This window comes from Molothrus ater, chromosome 11, assembly GCF_012460135.2.
Source record: "Molothrus ater isolate BHLD 08-10-18 breed brown headed cowbird chromosome 11, BPBGC_Mater_1.1, whole genome shotgun sequence".
Classification (NCBI taxonomy): Eukaryota; Metazoa; Chordata; class Aves; order Passeriformes; family Icteridae; genus Molothrus; species Molothrus ater.
The window spans coordinates 759604-785319 of NC_050488.2; the positions used below are offsets into that span (position 1 = coordinate 759604).

Consider the following 25716-nt stretch of genomic DNA (forward strand, 5'->3'; position numbering starts at 1 on the left):
AAGGCATTGAAGTATAAAGAAGGGCCTTCCTTTTATTGAAATATATATGTTTTGTCAACAGATTCAAAACAGAGCAGTCACAACCTTTTTTTCTTCCTTTCCTTTTCAGAACAGGGTGGGGGAAGCATCCAGCTCCAAACTTAGTGCCTCTAATGCTTGGAAGACATTATGATTAATTTTTGTCCTTAGGTTTCCAGATGTTGGATTTTGTCCCAACATTTAAAGACCTCTAATGTTTAACAGGATATGTGCTGAGTGTAGTCTTTAACAGAGTTTTCTTTCATAACTCCAGGATCTATGAGAAAAAGTAACTTAGGAGGCCGCTGCAGATTCGGAGCTGAAGCCCCAGCCTTCCAGGAGAGCAGCCAAGGCTGAACGTGCGAGCTTGGAGCGGAGCCGCGTTCCTTCGGGAAGACGATGGCCAGGGCCCGGAGCTGGCAGCAGAGCCCTTGGAACGCCCTGCTCCTGGTGCTGCTGTGCTCGGGCGGCTGCCAGGCCCAGAGGGACTGCACGGGCGCTGAGTGCCAGGCCCTGGAGAACTGCATCGAGGACGTGCTGGAGCCCGGCGAGTGCTGCGCCACGTGCCTGCAGCACGGCTGCACCTGCGAGGGCTACCAGTACTACGACTGTGTCAATGTGGGCTTCGTCAACGGCAAGGTGCCTGAGGGACAGTCCTACTTCGTGGACTTTGGCAGCACCGAGTGCTCATGCCCCAAGGGAGGGGGCAAGATCAGCTGCCAGTTCATGCTGTGCCCGGAGCTGCCCCCGAACTGCATTGACGCGGTGGTGCCGGCGGACGGGTGTCCCCAGTGCGGCCGCATCGGCTGCCTGCACGAAGGACAGAAGTACGTGGCGGGGCACACCTTCCACATGCCCCCCTGCAAGGTTTGCCACTGCCCCAACGCCGGCGGGGAGCTGATGTGCTACCAGCTGCCGGACTGCAACACGTTCCCCTTGAACACGGCCAGCCCAGGGGACTCCGAGGACAGCGAGCCTGAGCGGCACTACGACGATCCCTACAGCTATGACCAGGAGGCCTCCGAGGGAGACAACACCCAGGTGGAGTCTCCAAAGAAGTACAGGAGTTACTCGTCCCACCTGGAGCATGAGAGCCTCAGCCAGGAGCAGGGTGAGGACTATGACTACCTAGCAGCTAGTGTGGCTCCCTCAGTGCCAGCCCTGGCTGACCCCCACACCGAGGGCACGGCGGCGCCCCGCCCCACCCCGGTGCCCCGGGGCCCCGCTGAGGCCCGCAGTGCCACAGAGCGCGGCGAGCGCCGCAGGCTGCCCCGCACCACCGCACCCTCCCTCCAGCAGGGGACACACAAGGAGGCACCAGCCACCACTGGGGCTCCTCCCCAGCACACCACGGCCACCACCGAGGCATCCCAGCACCTGGAGGAGTTGGAGAGGAGGCCAAAAGGGAACAAAGAGAGGCACGAGCAAGAAAGAGCCCCCCACTCTAAAATGAAAAAGCATGCCAGGAAGGAAGAGCTAGACAATAGCATGTATCAGGGCTTGAAAGAGGTGAACTTTACAGAGTCAAGCTCAGCAAGATCATCCCATGAAGGCCTCGAGGGGAATGATTTCCCCAAGGTGAAGTTCAGTGCAACAACCTCTCCTCCTGTTGCTCTGAAGGAAGACCGCAGCCAGTCCTCCCCAAAGCAGTCGCAGACGCTGTACCGGTACCATCCTGAGGAGGATGGGGACCCCAACTCCATCCACGCTAACCCCAGGCTGCCAGAAGGTAAGAACGACTCCATTGTGGGTGTCTAGAGAACTCTTACTCGTGGTAACATTGGTGCTCATCCTCTGCTGTGTTGTTCTTACTGTTGCATGTGGCCTTGAAATCAACCAAACCACCACCAACCTTTCTTCCATCCCCTCAGGAGGTGGTTTGTGTTTCATTTCATAGAACAGGTACCATTTCACTGTTGTCCTCCTTGCTTTGATTTCACAGACAGTGGATGGGGTTTTCTGGTATTTTAACTTTATTTCAGATGATGATTGATTAAACTCTGGCATTTTTCTTCAATTACTTTTAACTTCTGTTATGATGTTAAAGAAACCTCTTCCTCGGCATAGAAGGATTTAATTATCTCCAGTTACCACCTCAGTGTAATCACATTTGTAGCTTTTGTCTTCTTCTGGAAAGGAAGTGAAACAGTTGTGCTTTCACTTTCTAAATAAAAATATTTAGAGCACTTGTAAGGTTTATCTCATGGTTGAAAGGCTGTCTAAGCTCATTAGTTCAAGAACTCGAGAGACACACTCAAATACCCCTGAGGACTAGTAGGGAGAAAAAGGGCTCTCTCTTTCTTTACGTTTTCATGGGACTGGAAGTTTATTATGTTTATGATCAGCTGTGGCAAGTATACGTATTTCCTCCCTGCCTCTGGATTCCTCTTGACATCTGCAGGGAATGTTGATTATACACTTTATGCAATGCTCATTACTGTAATGAATGCAAACTTCATCGCTGTAAATTAGCACATATACAGCTCATATTTCCAATTCATTTTTCGTCAAATCAAGAGCAGTACCTCCTCTTTCAAGATGTAGCACAAAATGTTCTCCCAAGACTCAGCTGGAGGATGCTTGCAGAGAATACTGATGAGTCCCTGGGCAGTGGCATTTCTCCTGGGCTGTGTCAGTAGCCCTTAAATCTTGAGCTGTCCAGTCCATCTCCTGGAAAAGTTTAAGGCAGACGGGAGGAGGAGAGCAGATTTGGAGCTCAGACTCTAAGTCCCGACACACACAGCACCTCGTGGCTGTTCAAACAGAAAATGTGCCAGGTCCATGGATGGAGATGGCAGCTTTTTCCTTTTTCTTTGACTTCCCTTTTATTTGCTTCAGCCTCCCTCAAAATCTGAGCTGTGCACCAAGGCTGTGTATGATACATGGGCCTGAATTAGGACTGACACACAATAACCTGTTTCCTGATGTCACTTTAAAGAAGATTTTTTTTTAAATAAAATTGCCTTTTCTTCTTTCAAAAAGGGATAAATGGGTGGAGCACCCTGAAACTTTCAATGAGAGGGTTTAAGAAAGTCTGTTGGGGTGAAAGTGTTCAGCACCAGAACTAAATACTGAATTTTAGAGTCTGCTTGGGTGATTTGCAGTCTGTGATTCCCAGGAACTGCTTGGCTGAGACAGGTATTGTTGGGGGATGGGTTAGGTTGAGGTGCCTGGAGCAAGATGTGATGGATGGCATGTCAGGCATGAATTGTTCAGCTGGGAGAAGCAGACTTGGGAATCACTGGGTGCCATCTTCCCCTTAGCTGAGATACCTGTGATTTCCTTTAAATATTGCAGAGGTAAAAATGAGAAATAAATGTCCCATGGGAGCACAGAACTCTCTGACTGGCTGTAGATGGTGCAGCTCCAAGGCTGCTGCTTCCCTGGCCCATGGAGCTGCTGCATGCTTTGGGAGCCAGCACTGGTGCCACCAAACCATGTCCATCACCCACAGTCACTGACAGGTGGGACCTGGACAGGCAGCCCCTGATCTGCCCCACCATTCTCATCAGGAATATTGGTGGAAGATCTGTATGGAACTGCAGCCTCTCAAAAAATGAGGGCTCTCTTCTGCCATGACCAGCGCTCGTTCCTAGGGACAGCAGTGCTTCCACTCGTTATGCTGCTGTAATTGACGTGGTTGTGATTCATGGGAGTAGCTCCATATGTTTCAAGTAATAAAACACATACATCTTGTCTCTTTGGTGACTTCTGAGCCAGTGGTGGAGGAGTGAAGATACTAGTCAGACTTGAAAGAAAAATTAATCTTGCCTACAGGTACAGAACGAAAACATAAATCCTGTGCATGCATTTCCAACTATAAAATGGCAAAATCTACCAGAATTGCCAAATAACTTATTTCCTCCCTTCAGGAATTGTCAGCATGGTGTAAACTACATCAGTCCCCTGATTTTCAGAGCCTGTGGGGCTGTTGGGCTGTTCCCTAATGAGGCTGCAGCCACTCTGGCAGTGTGCAGGGTTCTGTTCGACCAGCTCTCAGCAGAGTGCTCTGGGGTACATTTCTGTAACTCTATGGCCATTCTAGATTTATTTTTATGTTTTGTTTAGTGTTTCTTTTTCCCCAGAGTTTAGGAAAGTTTGTGAGCTTCCAGAGAGGCTTTCAGGCCAAGTTAGGTGGCTGTTGCATTTGTTCCTACTGTTTAGCTGTATCCTGTCCCCAGAATTCTGCTGTGCTTGGGTCCTGATGTCTTTGGTTAAAAACTTCGCTTCATTACTTGTATTTTACATATCTCACTTTGGTTTTATATGTAGCTGAGTTTTCATCTCCCAAATCTTTGCTGGTTCATATGTAATCTAATGGTGGAAACAACATGGAACACTTTGGTGCTCAGGAAAGGTTAATTTTGTGGTTTGGTTTTCTTTCTTCTTTTTAGCATTGTTTTTATCTGTTGTATTGCCCTGTGTTCACATCAGCTACTCCATTCCTAAAGGAGCTGTAAGTGTACAGCAGAGGTAATTACTCAGCTGAGAAAGTACAAATTAAGTGCTTTCACCATGGGAAGGGATGAGATTAATGGAGACTGTTCTCCTTATACAGTCTCTCTACAAACATTGATCTTACCCTGTCACTTACTGCAAGAGCAGCAAATGTGGGGAATTTTAATTTCTGTATTGCCTATTTCCTCATCCTAAAAATGTCCTGATCAGGGGAGGGCTGACTAAAATATATTTCAAGAACTTAGTGTCAAATTCTGTTAAGATTTTCCCACTTTCTTCCATTTCCCCATGCTCTGGCAGTAGAGTACTATTCCTTGGATAAATGTAACTCAGGTAGCAAGCAGCCTCACTGTGAAAGTTTTATGATTTGCATTCTGGTTTTGGCAGGATCAGCAGCAGTTTGGATCTAGCTGGACCTGTCATGTTTCAGAGTGGAGGTGTTTTTCCACTTAAACTCCTCCATAACTGGTGTTTTTTTTCCCGTGGTGGCTTTTAGAGATAAAGGTAATTGTTCTCGAGCTGGAGTAAATTGCACCATTTTGGGAGCTGAGATCAGTGGATGTGAGAGTGGCATTTATTGCCAGTGAATCCTGCTCAGGCAGGAGCTTCTGGGAGGCTCCTGTGAAACTTCTGAGGATGTAGCTGAGATTCCAACCTACCCATCTGCTGCATGTTTGCTGATTCTGAAACTCCTGGAAGAGGATGACCTTGAATTTCTGAAATGAGGGCAGACAGATCCATGTGCAGGTCCAGGAGTTGGACTTGATGGTCCTTTTGGTCTCTTCCTGGATATTCTATAACTCTGTGAAAGCAGACCTGCAGTGAGGGTTTGGAAGCATTCCCTGAGCTCACCCACCCTTTCCTCCTCTTACTGCCACCATAAAAAGCACTGGAGGTGGAAGAATGCTTGCATGGTCCTTCAGAAACAAACTCTGTTTGCAATTAATTTGGGTTTTTTGCTATCAGGTGAAGTGTTGTCTCATTTTTACTTGAATTACCTCAGGCTTAATCCTGTGTTCTCTACTTTATCCCAGTCCTTTCTTGTAACAGGAAGAAATGAGCTTTGTGGCCTCAAAATAGGATATCTGAGGAATAAAAATAAACCTCAGGAGACTGGTGTATGAGGAGAAAAAGTCTCTGGGCCAGCAAGTGTGAATCAGCATGAATTACAGCCCTGGGTGATAGTGTTCAGTGATTCCTTTGGTAGTTGGAGTTCTGAGGGAGCACGAGTGGGAATAAGGCAGTTCGAGATACTTGCAGAAAGAGGAAGACTAAAATACTATAAAATTAAAAACTGTCTATCTGTTCTGCAAAAAGTGGCCTTTGTACTGTATTAGGCAGCCAGATGCTAGTTTAGAAGGAAAAATGGAAATAATTCAACCATTTCTATTAATGAAAACATCCCATGTATGATATGTGGGGGGCTGATGCCCTCACTGCTGCTGATGCACAACCTTCCCTGCACCCTTCTCTTGTCACCTCAGGCATGGATTTGTAAGCCGAGGGTGCAAGGAAAACCCAAACGTACCCAAATGACACAGAGGAGTGCACTCAGAGTAGATGTTTGCAGATTCTGAAATAAACAGTAGCCAGAGTATCCAATCTGCAGGCACAGATGTGACCTGGCTCTCTGCTTCCTCAGCTCTTGCTTTCCATTGGGTCTGTATCCAGTGCTGGGAGCAGCCCCATGTGAGGGATGGGAGCAGCCCCATGTGAGGGATGGGAGCAGCCCCATGTGAGGGATGGGAGCAGTCCCAGGAGCAGTCCCATGTGAGGGATGGGAGCAGCCCCATGTGAGGGATGGGAGCAGTCCCAGGAGCAGTCCCATGTGAGGGATGGGAGCAGCCCCATGTGAGGGATGGGAGCAGTCCCATGTGAGGGATGGGAGCAGTCCCGTGTGAGGGATGGGAGCAGTCCCATGTGAGGGATGGGAGCAGTCCCATGTGAGGGATGGGAGCAGTCCCATGTGAGGGATGGGAGCAGTCCCAGGAGCAGTTCCAGGAGCAGTCCCATGTGAGGGATGGGAGCAGTCCCATGTGAGGGATGGGAGCAGTCCCATGTGAGGGATGGGAGCAGTCCCAGGAGCAGTTCCAGGAGCAGTCCCATGTGAGGGATGGGAGCAGTCCCATGTGAGGGATGGGAGCAGTCCCATGTGAGGGATGGGAGCAGCCCCATGTGAGGGATGGGAGCAGTCCCATTTGAGGGATGGGAGCAGTTCCAGGAGCAGTTCCATCCCGTGTGAGGGATGGGAGCAGCCCCGTGTGAGGAATGGGAGCAGGGCTGGGGAGCCCCAGGCACGCAGGCAGCAGCTGAATTCCCAGTGTCCAGACCTGTCCTAGGGGCATGCTTTCAGGTCAGTGCCAGTGCTTTGTGGTTTGTGTCTGGGTGATGGCTCTGGGCATGTTGCTGCATGGCTGCTGCTCACCTGGCTGTGTTTTGGGAGCTGCTCTGGGTCAGATCAGGCTGTTGCTTTTCCAGCTGGCTGGGCTTCAGGGCGCCTCTCAGAGCTGCAGGCTCTGCATTGGGAATGTTATTCTTTGCAGGAATTCCCCTGTAGAGCCCAAACCCTCCTCACCACTGTCCTTCTCCCATTCCTCATGTGCGTCTTCCTTCTAAAACAAGATATTAACCACAGGTCGCAAGCTCCTGGCTACCAATACTCTTGTGTCAGGCTTTTATGGGACTGTTTTGCTCCTTATCTTAAAGAGTATTTTAAGCCATAGCTGTATATTGGATAGTGGTCTTTAGTTAGAAAATATCGTTTAGATGATCCTTTTTAAAGCTGCAGAGATCTGTGCAGTGATGCAGGCACAAGCCTGGTATGCAGAATGCCAACACTGGGTGCCATGCTTTGCTAAAAGCTGTGTAGCCTGTCACAGTCAGGTGTCTGCCGACTTCTAAGAACCTAAATAATTTAAGAAATGCTCAGATCTTGAGTTCTTTTCTTTTCAAACCCCAGTACGTGCCAATCTCATAAACAGAGATGTGTAAGAAGGTGGCTCTCCATCTCCCTGCGTTATTCATAAAATTAAGGTAACAGCTGCTGCCTGCAGTGTGAATCACTGGGGACCACGACAGGCAGGTACAGTCTACAAGGTGGGAGAAACATGTGTTCCTGCAGCTCCTGCCAGTCCTGCCTCCATTAAGTACCCTCTGAAGAGCACACTTCTTGTCCCACACACAGCTCTGTGTGCTGGTGAGGTGCAGACTTCCTCTGCTGACAGTGCATTATACTCCAGGCTGTTGGTGCTGCAGCACAGGGAGTTACTCACAGCTGGCTGGGAGTGTTCTGTATAAGGAAATCCATTGTGCTCAGTCTGGCACCAAGGGAATGTGCAGAGGATGACTGAAAGTGGAACAGGATGGAGCATTCACACCTGGCTGGGGCGTGCAGGGTAGACCCATCCTCCCTGCAGCACAAAACCAGGGCAGTGCCTACATGGGACAGGCTTTCCACAGGGACACTGAACACAGGGGGGTTTCAGATATCCTTGCCTTCAGGAGGTTGAGGTACTAAGATAGTTTAAATAATTTCAAATTGTTGCCATAATACAGCTGGAGTTAGGCACCCAACCTAGGATGGCACCAAAGTACCTTTGAAAACCCATCTCACATACCTGTTCTGTTGAGGTAAAAATCATTATTTATGCAAAGTCAGCTCCATCCATGGTTTGCAACAAGAACATTGAATCTCAGTTCAGAAATTCAAACATGCTGCAGACAAAGTATGAACATAAGATGGGAGTTTTTTTGCATAAATTAATTACCCACTTGAACAGACGAGGCTGTTGGGCTCAGCAGGTTTCTTGAGGGGACTCCATTTGCTGGCTATTTATAAAAGTATCTGAGAGTATATTTTTTTGGTATGCATGATTGATACTCCTTCAGAAAACAGAATTTAAATGAGGCTTCTTTGCAGTAATGTGTCTGTTATTCTAATCGATCACCAAGGAATTAAAACCTTGACTCTGAATGTAGCTCCTTGTTAGAGAAAGGAAAGTATAAGTAGTAATTCCTGATCCAGATTTTGTGAGACAATAACCTTTTGAACAGTTTCAAATATGTAGGCCAAATAAACGTAGCTTTCCAGCATATGCTTACTCATGAAAGGATTTGTAATTTCATTATCCCGGGCCTCACAGTGAGCAATATCTCTTACCTCTCAGGGATTCTTAGGTAACACGCCAGCAAGTAATTGGAATTTTATAAAGATCCCCTTATGTGTGAGCAGGTTTTATGTTTTCTTGACTGTTCCCAGTCTCTCTGGGAGAGACTCTGCTCTGCTTGAGATGACCAATTCCTTTCCAAAGCCACCAGAAAGTCCTAAATGACCATCCGAAAGCACTGGGAATGTTTCTGCTCAGCAAAGGCTGGGAGAGGGGTAGGAGAAAGAAGGATTTGTGCTTTATTTTGGGCCAGCAAACCTCCTCGGCACATTTCCCCTTCCCTGCCTTTGCCAGGGGGCTGCAGAGCCCCCCAGGAGCCACCTGCCTTGCTCCAACACCACGTGTGGGTGTCTGGGACACACCAAGCACCCTGCAGCAGCATTCCAGAGTCACTGCCTGCAGCAGCTCACTGCCTGCTGGAATTGCAGCTTTCCCTCCATCCTGGGATACTCTGGTGGTGATGGGGTGGCTGATGGTGATGGGGTGGCTGTGAGATGGTGGCAGTGGCTCGGGTGGGTGCAGTGGGGTGGGAAGGGAGTCTGGGCAGCCAGGGTGGGCAGGGGGCTTGTGCTGGGGCTGCCCTGCCTGTCCTCTCCAGCCCTGCCTGTCCCTCTCCAGCCCTGCCTGCCCCCTCCAGCCCTGCCTGTCCTCTCCAGCCCTGCTTGTCCCTCTCCAGCCCTGCTTGTCCCTCTCTAGCCCTGCCTGCCCCCTCCAGCCCTGCCTGTCCCCCTCCAGCCCTGCCTGCCCCCTCCAGTCCTGCCTGTCCCTCTCCAGCCCTGCCTGTCCCTCTCCAGCCCTGCCTGTCCCCCTCCAGCCCTGCCTGTCCCCTTCCAGCCCTGCCTGTCCCCTCCAGCCCTGTCCCTCTCCAGCCCTGCCTGTTCTCTCCAGCCCTGCCTGTCCCCTCCAGCCCTGCCTGTCCTCTCCAGCCCTGCTTGTCCCTCTCCAGCCCTGCTTGTCCCTCTCCAGCCTTGCCTGTCCCCTCCAGCCCTGCCTGTCCCCTCCAGCCCTGCCTGCCCCCTCCAGCCCTGCCTGCCCCCTCCAGCCCTGCCTGTCCCCCTCCAGCCCTGCCTGTCCCTCTACAGCTCTGCCTGTCCTCTCCAGCCTGGCCATGCTGCTGCACTTCTGGCTGCAGTTTCTCCAACCCTTTCTACACCAGAAATGGGGCCATTCACACAAATCCCCGAGCAGTAATTCCTTCCCCTTGGTGTCTGAGTGCTGCTTGCTTTTGTGGTCCTGTTGTGAATCACAGGGAGGCCGATTGTGTTCAGAAGGGCTCAGAGTTGTTTGACCATAGTTTTGAATTACCAAGTACTAAAATAAATGTTTATGGCTTCAATAGCTCTGTGTTTAAAAGCTTTTAACAGTTCTAAGAGTTGCCTGAAAGGGGAGGATTTGCATCAGTAACTTTTAAAAGGTGTAAAAGTTGATGCTCTTGTGAGCTGTTCCTGTGTGTAAACTATGCATCTTAAAAATAATGAAAATCATCAGATGAGATCTCATGGTCTTACTCGTGCCATGCACAGGGCAAGTGACTCCTTGCAGCTGCAGTGACCTGTACTGCCCAAGGAATAGGTGTGTGTTAGTCCTGAACACCCTTCCACCAAGGTTACCTGAATTGAGCACATGAGGATGCCTCAGGGGTAAGGATGCTGAATTCTTAGGATGAGCTTTATTTTGTATGAGGTCACTCTGTAGAAATGTTGTTTCTAGAAGGTGTGGGGGAGCTGCTGCCCAGCATGGGGACTTGGTGTCGGGACCCTGCAGCCTGATGCTGGCCACCAGACACTGGGGACCACTACAGGAACTCTTCTGTGAGAGCTGCAGGAAAGAAATGCAGGCAGACATGCCTCCAGTGGTGTGAGGGAAGTCAACAGGTTACCAAAATCCAAATCACTAGAAAAGCAAGTGTGTGCTCAGTACAGGATCATCAGTGAGCGCTTTTGAAAAGGAAGAGAGTATGGGATGTGAAAAAAGGAATTTTCCATGGATGTCTTACATGGTCCAGAAAATTTTCAGCCAATTTGATGCAATATATTCTGGTCTTGGAATGGCACTGAGATGCTTGTTGTGTGATAATCCCCCTAGCACTGTGTGAGGGCTCCAGTCTGGCACTGATCTGTAATAACACTCATTCCTTGTTTCATTCTCTGAGAGCAGCAGCATCAGCTGTGTTTGGAGCAGGGGAGCTGGGGTTTGACTGGAGCTGGCTCCTAGGCAGGGAAAAAGAATTGAGAAGATGAATGAGCTCTTGCAACAAGAACATCTGGCTGTACCTCAGTTTCCTTCTCTTCTAACCTCTCACTATTTTATGTTAATTTCAGTCTTGGTCTTCAAAGACATTGTATGTGCAACTTGCTGGAATAATTTTGTGAGCACAAGTTAAATTGATTAATATTAGGGAGTTACACGTCTTGTATGAAGTGAATCAGATAAAGTGCTTCTTGTATTTGTGTTCTAAGGTAGACATCCTGCAGGGACTTAGGAACCCATTACATTTTGTCAGTGGTTTGTAGCACAGCATTTGTTATACTCAGTAGCAAACCTCTTGCATGCTGATGGCACAGGGAAAAGACATTCCAGGCACACAGACATTGCCGTGGTGGGGAGGAGAATTCCCTGGAAAGCAAACACTGAACAGCAAAGCACACCCTGCGCTCCGGCCGGCCGAGCTGTGAGAGCAGAGCTTCTCTGGAGGGGACTCCTGTCCAAACTTGTCTGCTCTGTCATTCCAAAAGTGAACTTCATGACTGCAAAATGAAAATATGTGAAAACATATCTTTGTCATGAAAATGGAGCTTATATAGTGGTGGTTTCTTACAGTTCTTTCTGTAAAGTTAAAGAGTTCTTCTGCGTTGAACAAGAAGCTCTGAGTGAGTTTTATGGTGTTTAAGGAGTCTTTCATTTTTCTTTCTTCTACTTTTAATAATGATTGTGAGAAGGCTTCTGGATAAGAGTGTGAAGGCAGTGTACTGTGTACTTGGTGGCACGGAGAGCCCTACACCCATCCCACATCCCTGCCAAGTGCTGTCAGGGTTTGGCTACCAAACTTCCAGCTGATGGCTTTAAAGTTTCCTTACACCCGACTGTAATTCTGCAGCTATGTCTATAAAACATCTTGTTTATGGCCTATAAGCAGCTGAAGATTAATATAGTTCTCCCTCTTATCCAAGAATCCTTTCTCTGCAATGTTCATTAATTTTCCTGGTGTTGGAATTGCCTTGCATGGTATTACTAGTAGTTTTCCTTTCCAGATTCAAACCTACAGTGCTGTAGCTGAATGCTTTTGTGAGAGATTCACTCAGGCGAACTGTTTTCATTGAAGATAACATACACTAAAGTAATGTCTCATGTAATAATGATAAAATTTGTACTTTTCCTGGTTCTGGATCAAAGTTGATAAGCATTGTCTGAACTCATGGCATTGAAATCAGAAGTGTAGTGACCATCAGTAATGGCTGGCTTTACATTAGAAGGTTCCATAAATGTTGAATTTCGGTCAGTTTGGATTGACTATGGTTGTTTTGCTGGTGGAAGATAAATACGGAGACTTTCCAAAATCTTGTGCTGCGGTGTCAGAAGTTTTGGACGATGCTTTAAAGTGATGAATGTGCTTTGCGTGTGTTCTGGAAGTACAGACTTTTGGCTTGCTCAGCCTATGGCCCTGGGAAAATTTTCCTGGTGGTGTCTTTGCTCTTTCTCCTTCACCCTTGGCCGCCAGGGCCAAGAGGAGCAGGTTTGTGCTGTGGCATGGCCAAGAACAAGTTGTGGGACAGGCAGGGACTCTCACTGCCCTGGTACCATGTGAAGTTAACCAACTAAGATGAAAAAAGAATTGCACTGCTGGTTTTCTTCTTCTGAAGGAATGTAACCAGGCAGTTAAAATGAACAGGAGCTTTTGGAGTCAGCCAGTTGCATTTGCTTTCCAGTGTGAATAATTCGGTATGCGGAGAAATTGTGGCCTGTGGCCTGTGGCCGAGAGGGCAGTGCAGGCTGAGCACTGGTACCTCCTGTGGGAGGATGAGCAGTTCAGCACTGCAGGGCTGAGCCTGAGCCTCCTTTAGCCTCCCGCCCCAAGTCCCCATTCTCACTCTGGACTATGCAGAGAGCCAGTGCATCATCAGCACTGCTGTTTGTCTGCACAAACCCTTCAACCATGGGATCTGACCTTTATTAGGTAATACTGAAGACTCCTCTTGGTATGGTGAACAGATTTACACAGCTTTGAAATCTGACCCTGCTATTTCAGAGAGAGTGCTTGCTTGTTAGTCAGCTTTTAAATGGAGTCAATAATGTTCCTTGAAAAAAGACTCTGAAGGTCAGACCCTGTCTTGTCGATGCCATGTTAACCCCATTACTTTCAGTGAGGTATACATTCATTTTAGCTGTATTGCTCCTCTGACATTACTTTAAAATGGTGAAGGGCAACTGTTAAGCATCTGAAATTTTAAAAATGAAATGCTGTCTTTAAGAAAGAACTCCCTACATCTCACATAGGCATTCAGCAGCTGCTCTCACTTCACAAGGCTTCCTTTAGAGTAACAAAGCACTTAGTTGTTTGTTATATTTTTTGGTCAGACTCAAATTCCTCTCCCAGAACTTAGAGTTAATCTATAGTAAACGAATACATCATAAACCATACGATAACTATATAAATACATTATTTTAGCCATTTGTCTCTTTTGTTTGTAAATTCCCCAAACTGAATGTCTGCATAATGGACATTTATGGCCATGCAGTTGATAACACAGGGCCCCTGGCACCACACGGTGCTGAGGGTCACAAGTGAGCTCCCCTTCCCATGACAGGCAGGAAAGGACTTGATGCCTGCTCATCCAGCATCACCAAACACATTCCTTTGGGAAAGAAGAGCTGGTGTTGATTGATTCATATGCTTCCCCCACCCTTGCCAGGGTCACAGAACTGAGATTACCACTGCTCTGTTTCAAATGTGGCACAGACAGCTTCAGACTCCCACAGAAAGTTAATCCTGCCCTTGAACATAAATATCTGGACTATGATTGGTTTTGTGCCATATGGTCAGTTGGTCAGTTTTACACCCAGAGGAATTGCACAGTTTTCTAAGTATATAGCATGAGAATTGTCCTTGTGTGCTGCCCTTGTGTGCTGCATTCATACTAGGTCAGGATGCTGCTTGTCTTGGAACAAGTCTTGGCTTAATTTGATGTAGTCCTGGTATTAGTGAAGAAATCTTCACAGCAGTTTCCTATTTTATATTTTAATGGAAAGAAACATATATATATATATATATATATATATATATATATATATATATATATATATATATATATATATATATATAATAGAATCAAAGAATCAGTAAGGTTAGAAACTAAGACCTCAGAAATCATCAAGTCCAAGCTTTCACTTCTCTCTCGCTCTCTCTCTCTCACTGTCCTGCAAGGTTCAGGAAAGAGTTCATTCCTGGAGGGCCAGGGGACCACGCTGCTGATGCTATGGTGATTGATTCTGTTCCCTAAGATGAACCTCCCCTTGAGGTTTCCTAACCTATTCTCATTTGTTTTGGCTGGCTGTTTGCTGCCACCTTGCTGAGATTTTCCTTTTGCTGCTTGAATCTGCTCCAGATTCAGAACCTGAAAGCTGCCAAAGCTCATGGCAAGTGAGAGGGAACAAATGTTGGTGCGTGCAAGGAGAAGCCAGGCTGGCAGTGGGTGTTGAGGATGTTTTTGGTGTAGTAGCCCACTCTCAGTATGGGCTATGACTTGACTTATCTGTGCATTCTCTCAAGGATGAAAAGCAAATTATCTGCTCTCATCACCTGTCCCCTCTCTGCTGCTCCATCAGTTCTAGTGTACAGTGCAGGTTTGTTTGGCCCTGCCTCTCATGGGGTGGAGAAGGTAAAGTTTAACCTTTTTTAATTAAGTATCTTGGTGTAATTAAGAGAAGGTGGCTCCATGTGGGCTCCCTCAGCCCAGCTCAGAGGCCTGGCTGTGTGTGCAGCTGGGGGAGAGTCAGCACAAAGCTGTACCTCATGTGTGGATGTGCAGGCTGGGCCCTACAACAGGAGTTAAAGCTGGTGTTCTGCACAGACACTGCCCACAGCGCGCAGGATGAGTGTGCCAATGCAGCCAACACTGCTGGGCACGTGTGTGTGACTGTTGGGTATCAAATGCCTTAAAAAAGGTGCAGAGGAACTTCAGCTGTGTGCTGGGGAGCTGCCTGCTGAGGCTGGACGATGCCTTTGTCTTGTTTGCCCTCTGATTCCCTCGTAGTAAAACTTGGTTGTTAACTTTCAAACTGCTGAGCAGCTTTTAACTACTTGTGTGGACTAAAAATGCACCTTTATCAGATGCTAAAATAGCTCCTAACACCTTCCCTGAATTAGTCTGTCAAGCAGGGGAGAGTTCAGTTCTGCAGCAGTGATGGCTGTTGCCACAATTTATGTAATTGAAAATAAAACCTTTGTAAGCAGGAGTTCAGAAGTGGCAGAATTGCTCCACAGGTGTGTGTGGTGCTGTGGGAATGCTGGCTAGCTCAGTGTAAACACTTGGAATATTGACAGATGGAAATTTTGGCATGTCCCTAAAGTGAGGTGCTGCAGAGCCCCAGGGGTTTGGTCACTGGAGGTCAGGCCAGGGGAGATGAAACAGGGAACCTTTGCTTGGGGAGCTGAGCTGAGCCCCAGGGCTCAGAAAATCCTCAAAGTGATGAAAAGTAGGGCCTGGTTTGCAAAGCAAACACAGCACAGCAAATGCATTTGTGACTGTAGCTTGATAACAGGGATGTGTAAACAGACTGCACCTGCCTTCCTGTTTAGCTGCATTTTTCTTCCATAACTGCCACTTATGCAAACGGATTAATTTGACAGATTTCTGCCTTTTGTAGCCAGTCATGTTCAGAACAAGGAAGAGTGTTAATCTAGAATGAGGTTAAAGTTGCTTGTCAGGTGTTGTGCTTGTAAAGAAGATGAATAAACTCTTCCCAGCATGGAAATGTATGCCTTGGACATCACCTACGAAATTAAAGGAATGCCAAATTCTACAACATGTTTCAAATCATTGGATATATGAGGTTATTTGTTAGGGTCCATTCCCTGGAGTCCTGTGGCTGTCCTAAGCCATCAACTTTCATTTAAAACATTTTTTTTTTAGAAAAATAGGAGGGTCACAGTTTTCCTCAGAGAGAAAAACTAAATCTCAAATGTTTAAAACCAAACAAAACACACCAACCCTGTAAAGAGAGAGCAAATTAAAAGCTATTCATTAGACTTTACTATTTAGATTAGATGTTTAGAAGGAATTCTTCCCTGTGAGGGTGGGCAGGCCCTGGCACAGGGTGCCCAGAGCAGCTGTGGCTGCCCCTGGATCCCTGGCAGTGCCCAAGGCCAGGCTGGACAGGGCTTGGAGCAGCCTGGGACAGTGGAAGGTGTCCCTGCCATGGCCGGGGTGGCACTGGGTGGGCTTTCAGAGATCCCTTCCAACCCAGCCCATTCTGGGATTCTGTGGTTCATGTTTCTGCTGTTGCAGTCCTTCCCCAGCCACCAAGGCCCTCAGGCAGGGTGGGGTGGTGGCAGGGCTGTGGTGGGGTGGCTGGGAGCCTGGGAGCACCTTTCACAGCAGGTTTGGGAACACCTTTCACAGCAGGTTTGGGAGCACCTCTCCCAGCAGGGTTTGGGAACACTTTTCACAGCAGGTTTGGGAACACCTCTCCCAGCAGGTTTGGGAACACCTTTCACAGCAGGTTTGGGAGCACCTCTCCCAGCAGGGTTTGGGAGCACCTTTTACAGCAGGTTTGGGAACACCTCTCCCAGCAGGTTTGGGAACACCTCTCCCAGCAGGGTTTGGGAACACCTTTCACAGCAGGGTTTGGGAGCACCTCTCCCAGCAGGGTTTGGGAACACCTCTCCCAGCAGGTTTGGGAACACCTCTCCCAGCAGGGTTTGGGAACACCTTTCACAGCAGGGTTTGGGAGCACCTCTCCCAGCAGGGTTTGGGAACACCTCTCCCAGCAGGTTTGGGAACACCTCTCCCAGCAGGTTTGGGAACACCTTTCCCAGCAGGTTTGGGAACACCTCTCCCAGCAGGTTTGGGAGCACCTCTCCCAGCAGGTTTGGCAACACCTCTCCCAGCAGGTTTGGGAACACCTTTCACTGCAGGGTTTGGGAACACCTCTCGCAGCAGTTCTTCTTGGGTGCACCTGAAGCACCTGAGGTCACTGCAACAAGGAAGAACCAAAGAGGAACCAGACAGCTCAAAGGGATGAGAGCCAAACTAAGGCATTTCTTTTGCTGAGACCCCCAGAAGTCACTGGAGAGGGCAAAGGAAACCTTGCTGGAATGTTCTGCAGGAGAAGGGAGAGGAGCAGACAGGAGTGTCCTGCTCTGTCACATGCCCTGAGCTGTTAGAGGGGCGCCTGATGGGGTAGGCTGGGGCTTTGTGTCTATTTAACATTCAGCCTGGAGGTGGCTAAATGGGAATGGTTTAAAATAGCCCCACAGTTGCCATAGATACTTGTCTAAATTGAAAATAGAGGCCCAAGCTTGGAGTGCGTCAAAGCCAGACTTGGTGTGGGCTAGAGGAGCCCCACAAAACTGTGGTGCTGCAGGGATTCAGCCCAGGATGGGGATGTCTGGATGTGTTTGATGTCCCCAGGTAGCTCCAGCAAGGCTTTGCTTGGGCCTGGAGACTGGGAAGGGAAAAATCCTTCATGCTTCAAACACTTTCCTCCCTTTTTTGCCCCGGGAGGTCTGTAGAGCTGGAAGAAACGCCATGGAATGCTGCTCTCGTGGCACTGGGTTTGGTTTTTATTTGTGAAATGTTACTGTGCAACAAAGCAGCAGCAAATTTAAAGTAGTTCAGCTGGATAAAAGCACCCTATTAAGGTAAATTTGGTTTATTTGTCCCAGGAATGTGTAGCAAATGCGTGTCTAATTACAGATAAGGCAACTAAGCCTTTCATCTTCTTTTGGTGAAAAAAACTCTGCAAATAACGTGGAAAATGTTGTGGTGAAATGAATGAAGGTCTTTTCAAGGATTTAGTTATCACAGATGAGAGCCCCACTTGAGGGAATTGGAATGTTTCTCCCTAGCCTCCGGTTGGATGGATGTTTTGGGACAATTGCAGCTGGCTCTGGAAATGCCTCATTTTGAGATAACAATCTGTCCCTCTGCCTTTGGGGATCTCTGGTGTCATCTCTGGGTTTGGGATGGGGAGGGCAGATCTGCAGGGCTCGGTGAGGAGGATGGAGATGCAGGAATCTGACTGAAAAGTGCACACTTAGCAATGTGCCATGTTTCCTCTCCAATTTCTTGCTCTGTAGGTGGTAGAGAATTAGTGCTCAATTACTTCAGGCTGTGGACAACAACCACCCCCTTAAACTGTTTACATTTCTAGATAAGGCTGGAGCTGGATATTCTTTGAGGTTCAGTCTTTCCTAAAATCTATGGAAGATTTTATAGTGCTTATTTTGCTTTTATACCATGTACTGGAAAAAATGTTTGTTCCCAAAGAGCTTTTATCTATTAAGAACCCCTGTTCATCCACGTCTACATCCCATTATATATGATAAATCCCATTCATGCCATTCATCTTCCCAGCCTGTGAAAAGGCTCAATCAAGAGGCTTGTGCAAATGGGGGAGTTCAGAACTGGGCAGAAAATCAAATCCAAGGTGGAGCTGGAGTTCTAGACTCACTTAGCTACAAGGAATTATATCTAGCAAATATCACTTGAATAAAACATTAATTTCCCATTATAAAACATAATGTTGCTCTGATAGTGGTTCCTGTTTTGAGTAATCCTCATTTCCTGCGTCTCTCTGGTGACTCATCACAGCAGAGCTCTCATCCATTCTGCTCTGCAGATGCTCTCAAGCTGCCTGTTCCCCATCTGACTCAGCTCCTGTGTATCAGCATCTCCTCCCATTGCTGTGGAGCTCTGGGAATGTTTGCCTGCAGAGCCCTTCAGCCTAAGCATGACTGGTGCTCCTGGCTGCGCTTTTAAATTTAACTCAAATTTTTAACAGGTTTTTGGTTAAAAATTCACATGTCAAAATTTCAGGTTGTCTCAAGTCTTGGATCTGGAGCTGAGAAGCCCAGATTGCAGAAATGTGTGTGTCTGTCCTTGTGTCTATCTGTGAGAGGAACCAATCTTTCTTCCTTTCAGGTTTTCAGTGAGTGGTTGCCTGTATAAAACATTCCCAAATGTGATGTGTGCCTCCTACAGCTTTAATTAAACTTCAAGGGGTTAAAAGTGATGGGGTGCAAGGGTCTAAATGGAGACTGTACCTCTCAGCTGTCACTTCTGTAAGAAGGCCTGAGCTGCTGCTACTGAATTTTATAGGTAAATATAAAGTTTTAAGAAGGCTGATGGGTGGGTGGTGAACTAAGCAACAAAACCACAGGATTTAAAGAAATTTTTGCTGGAGCTTGGAGGGCTGCAGTGCTCTGAGGTGCCATAAGGTCCATGCAGAATGTTCCACGTGTGAATTCAGAGCCCCCAGAGCTGGGGCAGAGCTGTGGGCAGGGCTGGCGTGACATTTGTGGTGCTAGGGGAGATGTTTGTGAGCTCTGGGGTTACAGCAGAGCCTTTTCTGACCCTCTCTGCCATTTGGGCTAAAGGAGAGGAGGGTGCAGCTGTTACCAGCTGTACCTCCCATTACAGAATTACCTGGCTGTAAACAGGCTGTTAAGACTTCCCTCTGCTTCTTGTTAAAGGCTACAAGAATTTGTTGATCCTGAAGAAACACTAAAATCTCCTGCCAGGAGGCTGGTGGGATGTGTGCAAGGAGGAATCTTGCACAGATGAGCCTTTCTTTCTCCTCCCAGTGTTCCCTCTGTGCTGCTCTAGGTGAGGTTTGGGCTGAAGGTTCATTCTCCAACTCCTGGGTAATGTTGGTGAGCTTTCTTTTCCTTTTTGAAGTCAACCTCACCCTCCTATGAGCAAAATGGAACCTGGTGTTCAATAAAGGGTGCACTGCAGTGAATATATAACTGGTTGTGCTTGTCTGGAGCTTTCATTACTCAGGTGAAGCCCATGGAATTGGCACTGCCATGGAGCTGCCCTCTGTCACCTGTACCACGGGATGTAGCTGGGACTCACTGCACCACAACCTCTTTACTTTTAATTGACTTCTCCACTTTTTTTCTGGCAGTACTTTAAGCTTCTTAGGTCATATTTGGGTAAAGTTTTCCTTTCCATCCTGAAAGCAGTTTCTAGTATTAAAAGTTGCACATGGATGAGAGTTTTCACTGAATGAATGATGACAGAGAGGGGAGTTTTGGGACAGTGCCATGCTTCATATAGTTCCTTAGATTGTCATGAGGTGGTTACCTCAGCTGTCAGTCTGTTAGGATTACATAACATTTTAAAATTATCTCCTTTCCTAAGGCCAAAAAATGATTCAGTCCTCTTGTATATTGTATTACCTCGAGCTCTTGGTATTTATTACATATGCAATCAAGAAAATAGGAGTCTGAGGCTTGCAGAGATTTATTAGGTAGCATTTAATAGCTCTCTGTTTGCTAGCAATTTGGTTCATCAGAATGAGGAATTTATTTCTGAATTGTCTTTTAATGAGCAGGTAAGCAGGTTTCTCTATCACTTGAAACTGTGGGTTGTCACTTCAGGGCTTTGTTTTACAAATGGAAGTTGTTATCTCTTGGATAGGTATCAGCCTGCTGTGGTAGTTTCCACTGGTTTTAATGGAGCTTGAGTTTAAATACCCCAGCTAAAAGAATGACAAGAACCTTTCTCTTTAGAGATATTTCTTTTACTGTGTATTTTGTGCTTGATGGAATTTACACAGCCAGAACTAAATGATTTTCAGTTCTGTAAATAGTGACTTTTTACTTGGGTAGATTGTGATAGGACAAGGGGGAATGGTTTTAAACTAAAAAAGAGCAGGTTTGGATTTGATATTAGGAAGAAATTGTTCCCTGTTAGGGGATGCCTATGACACTGTAATAACTAGTTTTGGAAGGGCCAAGGCCAACAGAGGTATTACTCTGTGACAAGGATTTATGAGACCAAAACAGAGGATGAGCAACGTGATGTTTCTTTGTGGGAAATAAAAGTGGTTTATTAACTGATGGACTAGCTGGGATTTGACTTAGTGCTGCTGAAACACTGCACGTGTGCAGCTGAAGTTGCCTGAAAAGAAGGAAGGGAACAGAGCAGAGTTGTAAGAGGTGAATTCAGCACCTGGGCTCTCAGTCCCTCTCTGCTGTGTGTTACAGGTTCCACAGCAGATCAGAGAGTATCACAGAATTCACAGAATCACTGGGTTGGAAGAGACCTTCAAGATCATCGAGTCCAACCCATCCCCAACACCTCAGCTAAACCCTGGCACCCAGTGCCACATCCAGGCTTTGTTAAACACACCCAGGGATGGTGACTCCACCACCTCCCTGGGCAGAACATTCCAGAACTTTATCACCCTTTCTGTAAAGGACTTTTTCCTAATATCCAGCCTATATTTCCCTTGGTGCAGCTTAGGGAGGAGGAAACTCCTCCATTCTGGGGGAAACAGCCACAAGTTGCACCAGGGGAGGTTTAGGCTTGATATTAGGAAAAATTTCTTCATGGAAGGAATTGTCAGGCTTGGGAGCAGGCTGCCCGGGGCAGTGGTGGAGTCACCTGAACATGTTCCAAAACACGTGTGGAGGTGGCACTTGGGGAATGGCTTTGTGGGGAACAGGGTGGTGCTGGGCTCATGGCTGGACTTCTCCAATCTTAATGATTCCATGGTTCCTTTTGCCAGAACCTGGAAACTTCTCTGTGAGATGGGATTTCAAAGCCAGGCAAAGCTGGTGTTCGTCCTCCAGGGTCTGCATGGAACACAGTGTATGACACTGGAGATGTTCAGCTCTGTGGGGCATTTCTCTTTCACACACCATGTGGAAGGGGAAAAGCCAGAAGAGCAGAGGAGAATCTTTGTGCTGACCCAGTGGGGTCTCCCAACAGCTTTTAGTTTTGGTTTTGTTTTTTTTTCTTTTTCTAATCTGAAATTTACAATTAAAAGTCCCTGCTGCAAAGCCTGTAGATGACACATGGGTTGAGGGAGCAGGGAGTAGCAGGGAGTCCTGCACAGGGCTGTGGGAATTGCCTGCACTTTAGCATGCTCAAATGAAAGGTCATTCCTCTTCAGCCAGGAAGGAAAAGGAAAAGCTAATTCTCTCTTCTTCCAGGCTGGGAAAGCCACCAGCATTTCATCACACAGGGCTGAAAGCTGCCATGAGGCTTATGGAACAGAGAGTGGGGTGATGGACCCCTAATTCAGCTGTCATTCAGTTTTAAGGCTGCTCTTCCTACAAACAATTGCTATACACAAAATTACTTACCTCTGGGTCCTGGGTTATGATGAACAGCATCAATCCCTACAGATAAAAAACTCACTTCTCTCATTTGCAGCTTGTGAAATCCTGTGGGAAATAGGGAAAAAATGAGCTTTGGGTTAAGGAGATAGAAATGGGCAAGTAATTGCAGTTTCCTCTCTGTTTTACAAACACAGGCATATTTGGCAGTGCAAATTTGCAGATATTTTCAAAGAAACACTGAATAGTATGTAAAGTGTGTGAGATTTTTGGTCAATATCCATATTTTAAGGAAGTCAAAGAGAAGTGTAGTAGTAGGTGTAGTTCTTACTTTTTGTTGGCTTCTTGCCAGGGCAATGGTCCTTTTTTAAAGCCTTTTTGTCCTTCAGTTTACTCCAGTTATAATTTATTTACAAAAGTATTCCTCAGGAATGTCATTCAAAAGCCATGTGCAATGAGACAAGGCAGATTTTTATTTTTCACCCAGTCAGGTTAAGCTGTAGAAAGTGGATTAAACAGTACACATGGCTGGCCTCTTTGATTTTTTCCTCCTCTGCTGAAATAAACTCATAGGTGTGTGGAGGTAAATCCTAACTGAGAGTGCTCATACCTGTGTGGGGGTAAATCCTAACTGAGAGTGCTCATACCTGTGTGGGGGTAAATGCTCCCTCAGATGCTCATACCTGTGAGCTGGAGCTGGCTGAGCCAGGTCTCAGGGAGGTGGGAATGCTGATGCACTCTGCTAAATCAGGTGAACGATGCACACAGTCTGCCCCAGCTCCTGCTCAGCTGGGATGGCTGAGAAGCTCCAGCGTGGAGGGGCTGATCTGCTGGTCCCCTCCCAGCTGGAGGAGCAGTGTGGGCTGCTCGGGGGCCCTGCAGTGTCCCCAGCCCTGGCAGGGGCTGGGCTCTGCCCTGGGACCAGCACTGGGAGCCATTCCAAGCTGGAGGGTCATCCCAGGACCCGGGTGTGTCTGGCCACGCAGCTCCAGGGAATTTTGGCTCTGCTGTGCAGAGCCATGGCTGCAGACTCCCCTCCCCGTGGCTTGGCACCAGCCAGGCTTTTGGCACAAGGCTTTTGGCACAAGGGCTGGCAGGAGGAGTGACGTGGAGCAGAACTCCACCTTTGGCCTGGCTGGCTGCAGGAGCAGGGCCCTCCCTGCTGCTGTCACAGCCCAGGGGACATCAGCCCTGCCACACTTCTGTCTTTTGCCATGATCCCTGCACCCCCATTCCTCAAATCCTGCCAGCTACAAAGAGAAAATGAATGTGGTTTTTGGGGTAGTGGCTGGACTTGATGATCTTGAAGGTCTCCTCCAACCAAAATGATTCTGTGATTTGTAAAACATGAAAAATCACCGTTTTCTTACATGGGGGAAGAAGGTTCGGAAGGAGGAATTTGTATTGTACCAGCTCTGGTAAGTGAAGATTACCACTATTAAGAGATAAAACAGTTAAAAACATATCAAAAATGAATGTTGGCTTGGGTCCTGCTTTGAAAAAGAAAAAAAGTATTCTAGGTGTGATGGACCCATTTGTTTATCTGAGGTGAAAAAGGAAGGAAAAAGTCATCTGAGATCTGTCTGATGTGAAGATGACCTGAGCTGTGCTGTATATATCTTTAGAGATGGGAATGATACCTCTTGCTAGCAGCCAAGACATTTCTTAAGGCATTGAGGAGATTTTCAAGATGTGCATAGAGAGAGATTATTGTGAGTTAGACTGCTGGGATTCAAATTATGGCCATGTTGAAGGGAAAGCATCCTCAGCTTGAAGCCATTTTAATTGATGTCAGGTCAGTCTGTCCTCAGAATTTAAAGTCATAAAATTATTGCTAGAAAAGTAGATGCATTGCAGTGTGGAAGAATTGGGACAGGCTGGGCATTTGTGGAGGTATGGCTGGAGTTGTACCTGCAATCATAAATTAAAACAATTATCAGTGATTATAGCTCAGTAGAATGTCAACATTCCTCCAGCAGGGCTGGTGCTGGATGGTGCTGGGTACACAGTTCCTAAATTCAGTTTGCAACTTGTTTCTGTGCACCAAACTGGATTGGGAAAATACTACATCAAGAGTTAGAAAGGTTGAGTCTTTCCTTTTACCAAATATCACTGGATGTCAAGCAAACATATCAAATTTAATTGAGTTTTTAAACACATCAAGTGTTTTGGAGCTATTCTGTGGAAATAGCATTTGGAAAGTTTTACCTGTCCATGGTATTTCTGTTTCAGTTGCATCTGCATGGTGCTGGCAGAGAACAGGACAGTTTGGGCTTTTGGGGTGATTTTGTTTGAAGGCAGTTGCTGATTCTTGGGAACTAATGTAACCTTCTGTGTTTAAATGCCAGTGTTTAAATTTTCCTCATTTGCAGTTGGTTTTTATGTACCAGGTCTACTGTACAGAGGTTTGCAAAAAAACCAAAACCCCTTTTCATGACTAATTCTCAGTGACAGTGGATGTCATTAAGCCTGTTTGTGTCATTGTAAATTGACATGAAGCCTTGGAAAGCTGGAAGTGGCTAAGCAGTTTTTCCACTCACAGGTAATTAGGAAACTATAACATGGGAACATTGGTAGAGATAAAAGGATGTGGAAAGCAGAATTGTATTTAGGAGGCTTCTTTTCACTCTGTTCAGTATTGAACATTACTTCCTAAAGAATTAACTTTCCTCCATGAATCAAGTCCATGGAGTTGTGCTGGTCATAACTTTAACAGATGATGGTGAGGAAAAGTAATTAGCCTTCAGTCAGAAATGGTTACACTGTGGGAGGCAGTGGTGCTTTACACTGCATGCACTGTAAATTTAAGTCATTTTCGCATTGCTGGGAATTCATGAAGCTCTGAACTCAGGTTTCCATGTTCTCTCAGGTTCCTGAAATGTTAACTCTTGGGTTGTGGTGCCAGTCAGTTCCTGTGCTGACAGTGGGAATTAGAAGTCATTGAGGAGTCACTGAGCTGCTGCGCAGGAATGAGATCTGCTCCAATTGCATGGATTCAGTGCAAGTGTCACATTACTGTGATTCCATCCCTGGCTCCAGGGGCTGCACACAGCAATCGTGCAGGGGATGCTGCAGCACAGACACAGCATGGGCAGGTGCTGCCAGCAGGATAGGGATCTGCTCTGAGGCAGGATAGGGATCTGCTCTCCAGCAGGATAAAGCATCTGCTCTGAAACAGGACAAGGGATCTGCTCTGAGGCAGGATAGGGATCTGCTCTCCAGCAGGATAAGGGATCTGCTCTGAGACAGGATAAGGGATCTGCTCTGAGACAGGACAAGGGATCTGCTCTGAAACAGGAAAGGGATCTACTCTGAAACAGGACAAGGGATCTGCTCTCCAGCAGGATAAAGGATCTGCTCTGAGACAGGACAAGGGATCTGCTCTGAGACAGGAAAGGGATCTACTCTGAAACAGGATAAGGGATCTGCTCTCCAGCAGGATAAAGGATCTGCTCTGAGACAGGACAAGGGATCTGCTCTGAGGCAGGATAAAGGATCTGCTCTGAGACAGGACAAGGGATCTGCTCTGAGGCAGGATAAAGGATCTGCTCTGAGACAGGATAAAGGATCTGCTCTTCCCCAGTACCTGTGGAACACGAGCTCAGGGTTCATGGCACTTGGAGGGCACTCTGAGCCTCTGAGCTCTGGTCCTGACTGAAAGCAGAACCTCTGCTGAGTCAGCGAGTGGATGTGCACAGAGGTTTGGGGCTGAAAAAGGCAGACTGGGTGAGAAATGTAGCATCAGTAGTGGTGGCCTTGCTGGATTGCTGGATTGTTGTTTTG

The 25716-nt window shown here is 47.1% G+C and overlaps 1 protein-coding gene across 1 annotated transcript in view; it reads left to right on the top strand.

The window, feature by feature from the left end:
* The first annotated feature begins 366 nt into the window (after positions 1-366).
* Positions 367-25716, top strand: part of FBLN2 (fibulin 2) — a 70857-nt gene continuing 45507 nt past the window's right edge. The window contains exon 1 of the mRNA XM_036390697.2: positions 367-1747. Within this exon, the coding sequence (XP_036246590.1) occupies positions 418-1747 (1330 nt within the window). The 5' untranslated portion in view covers positions 367-417. The remainder of the gene's footprint in view (positions 1748-25716) is intronic.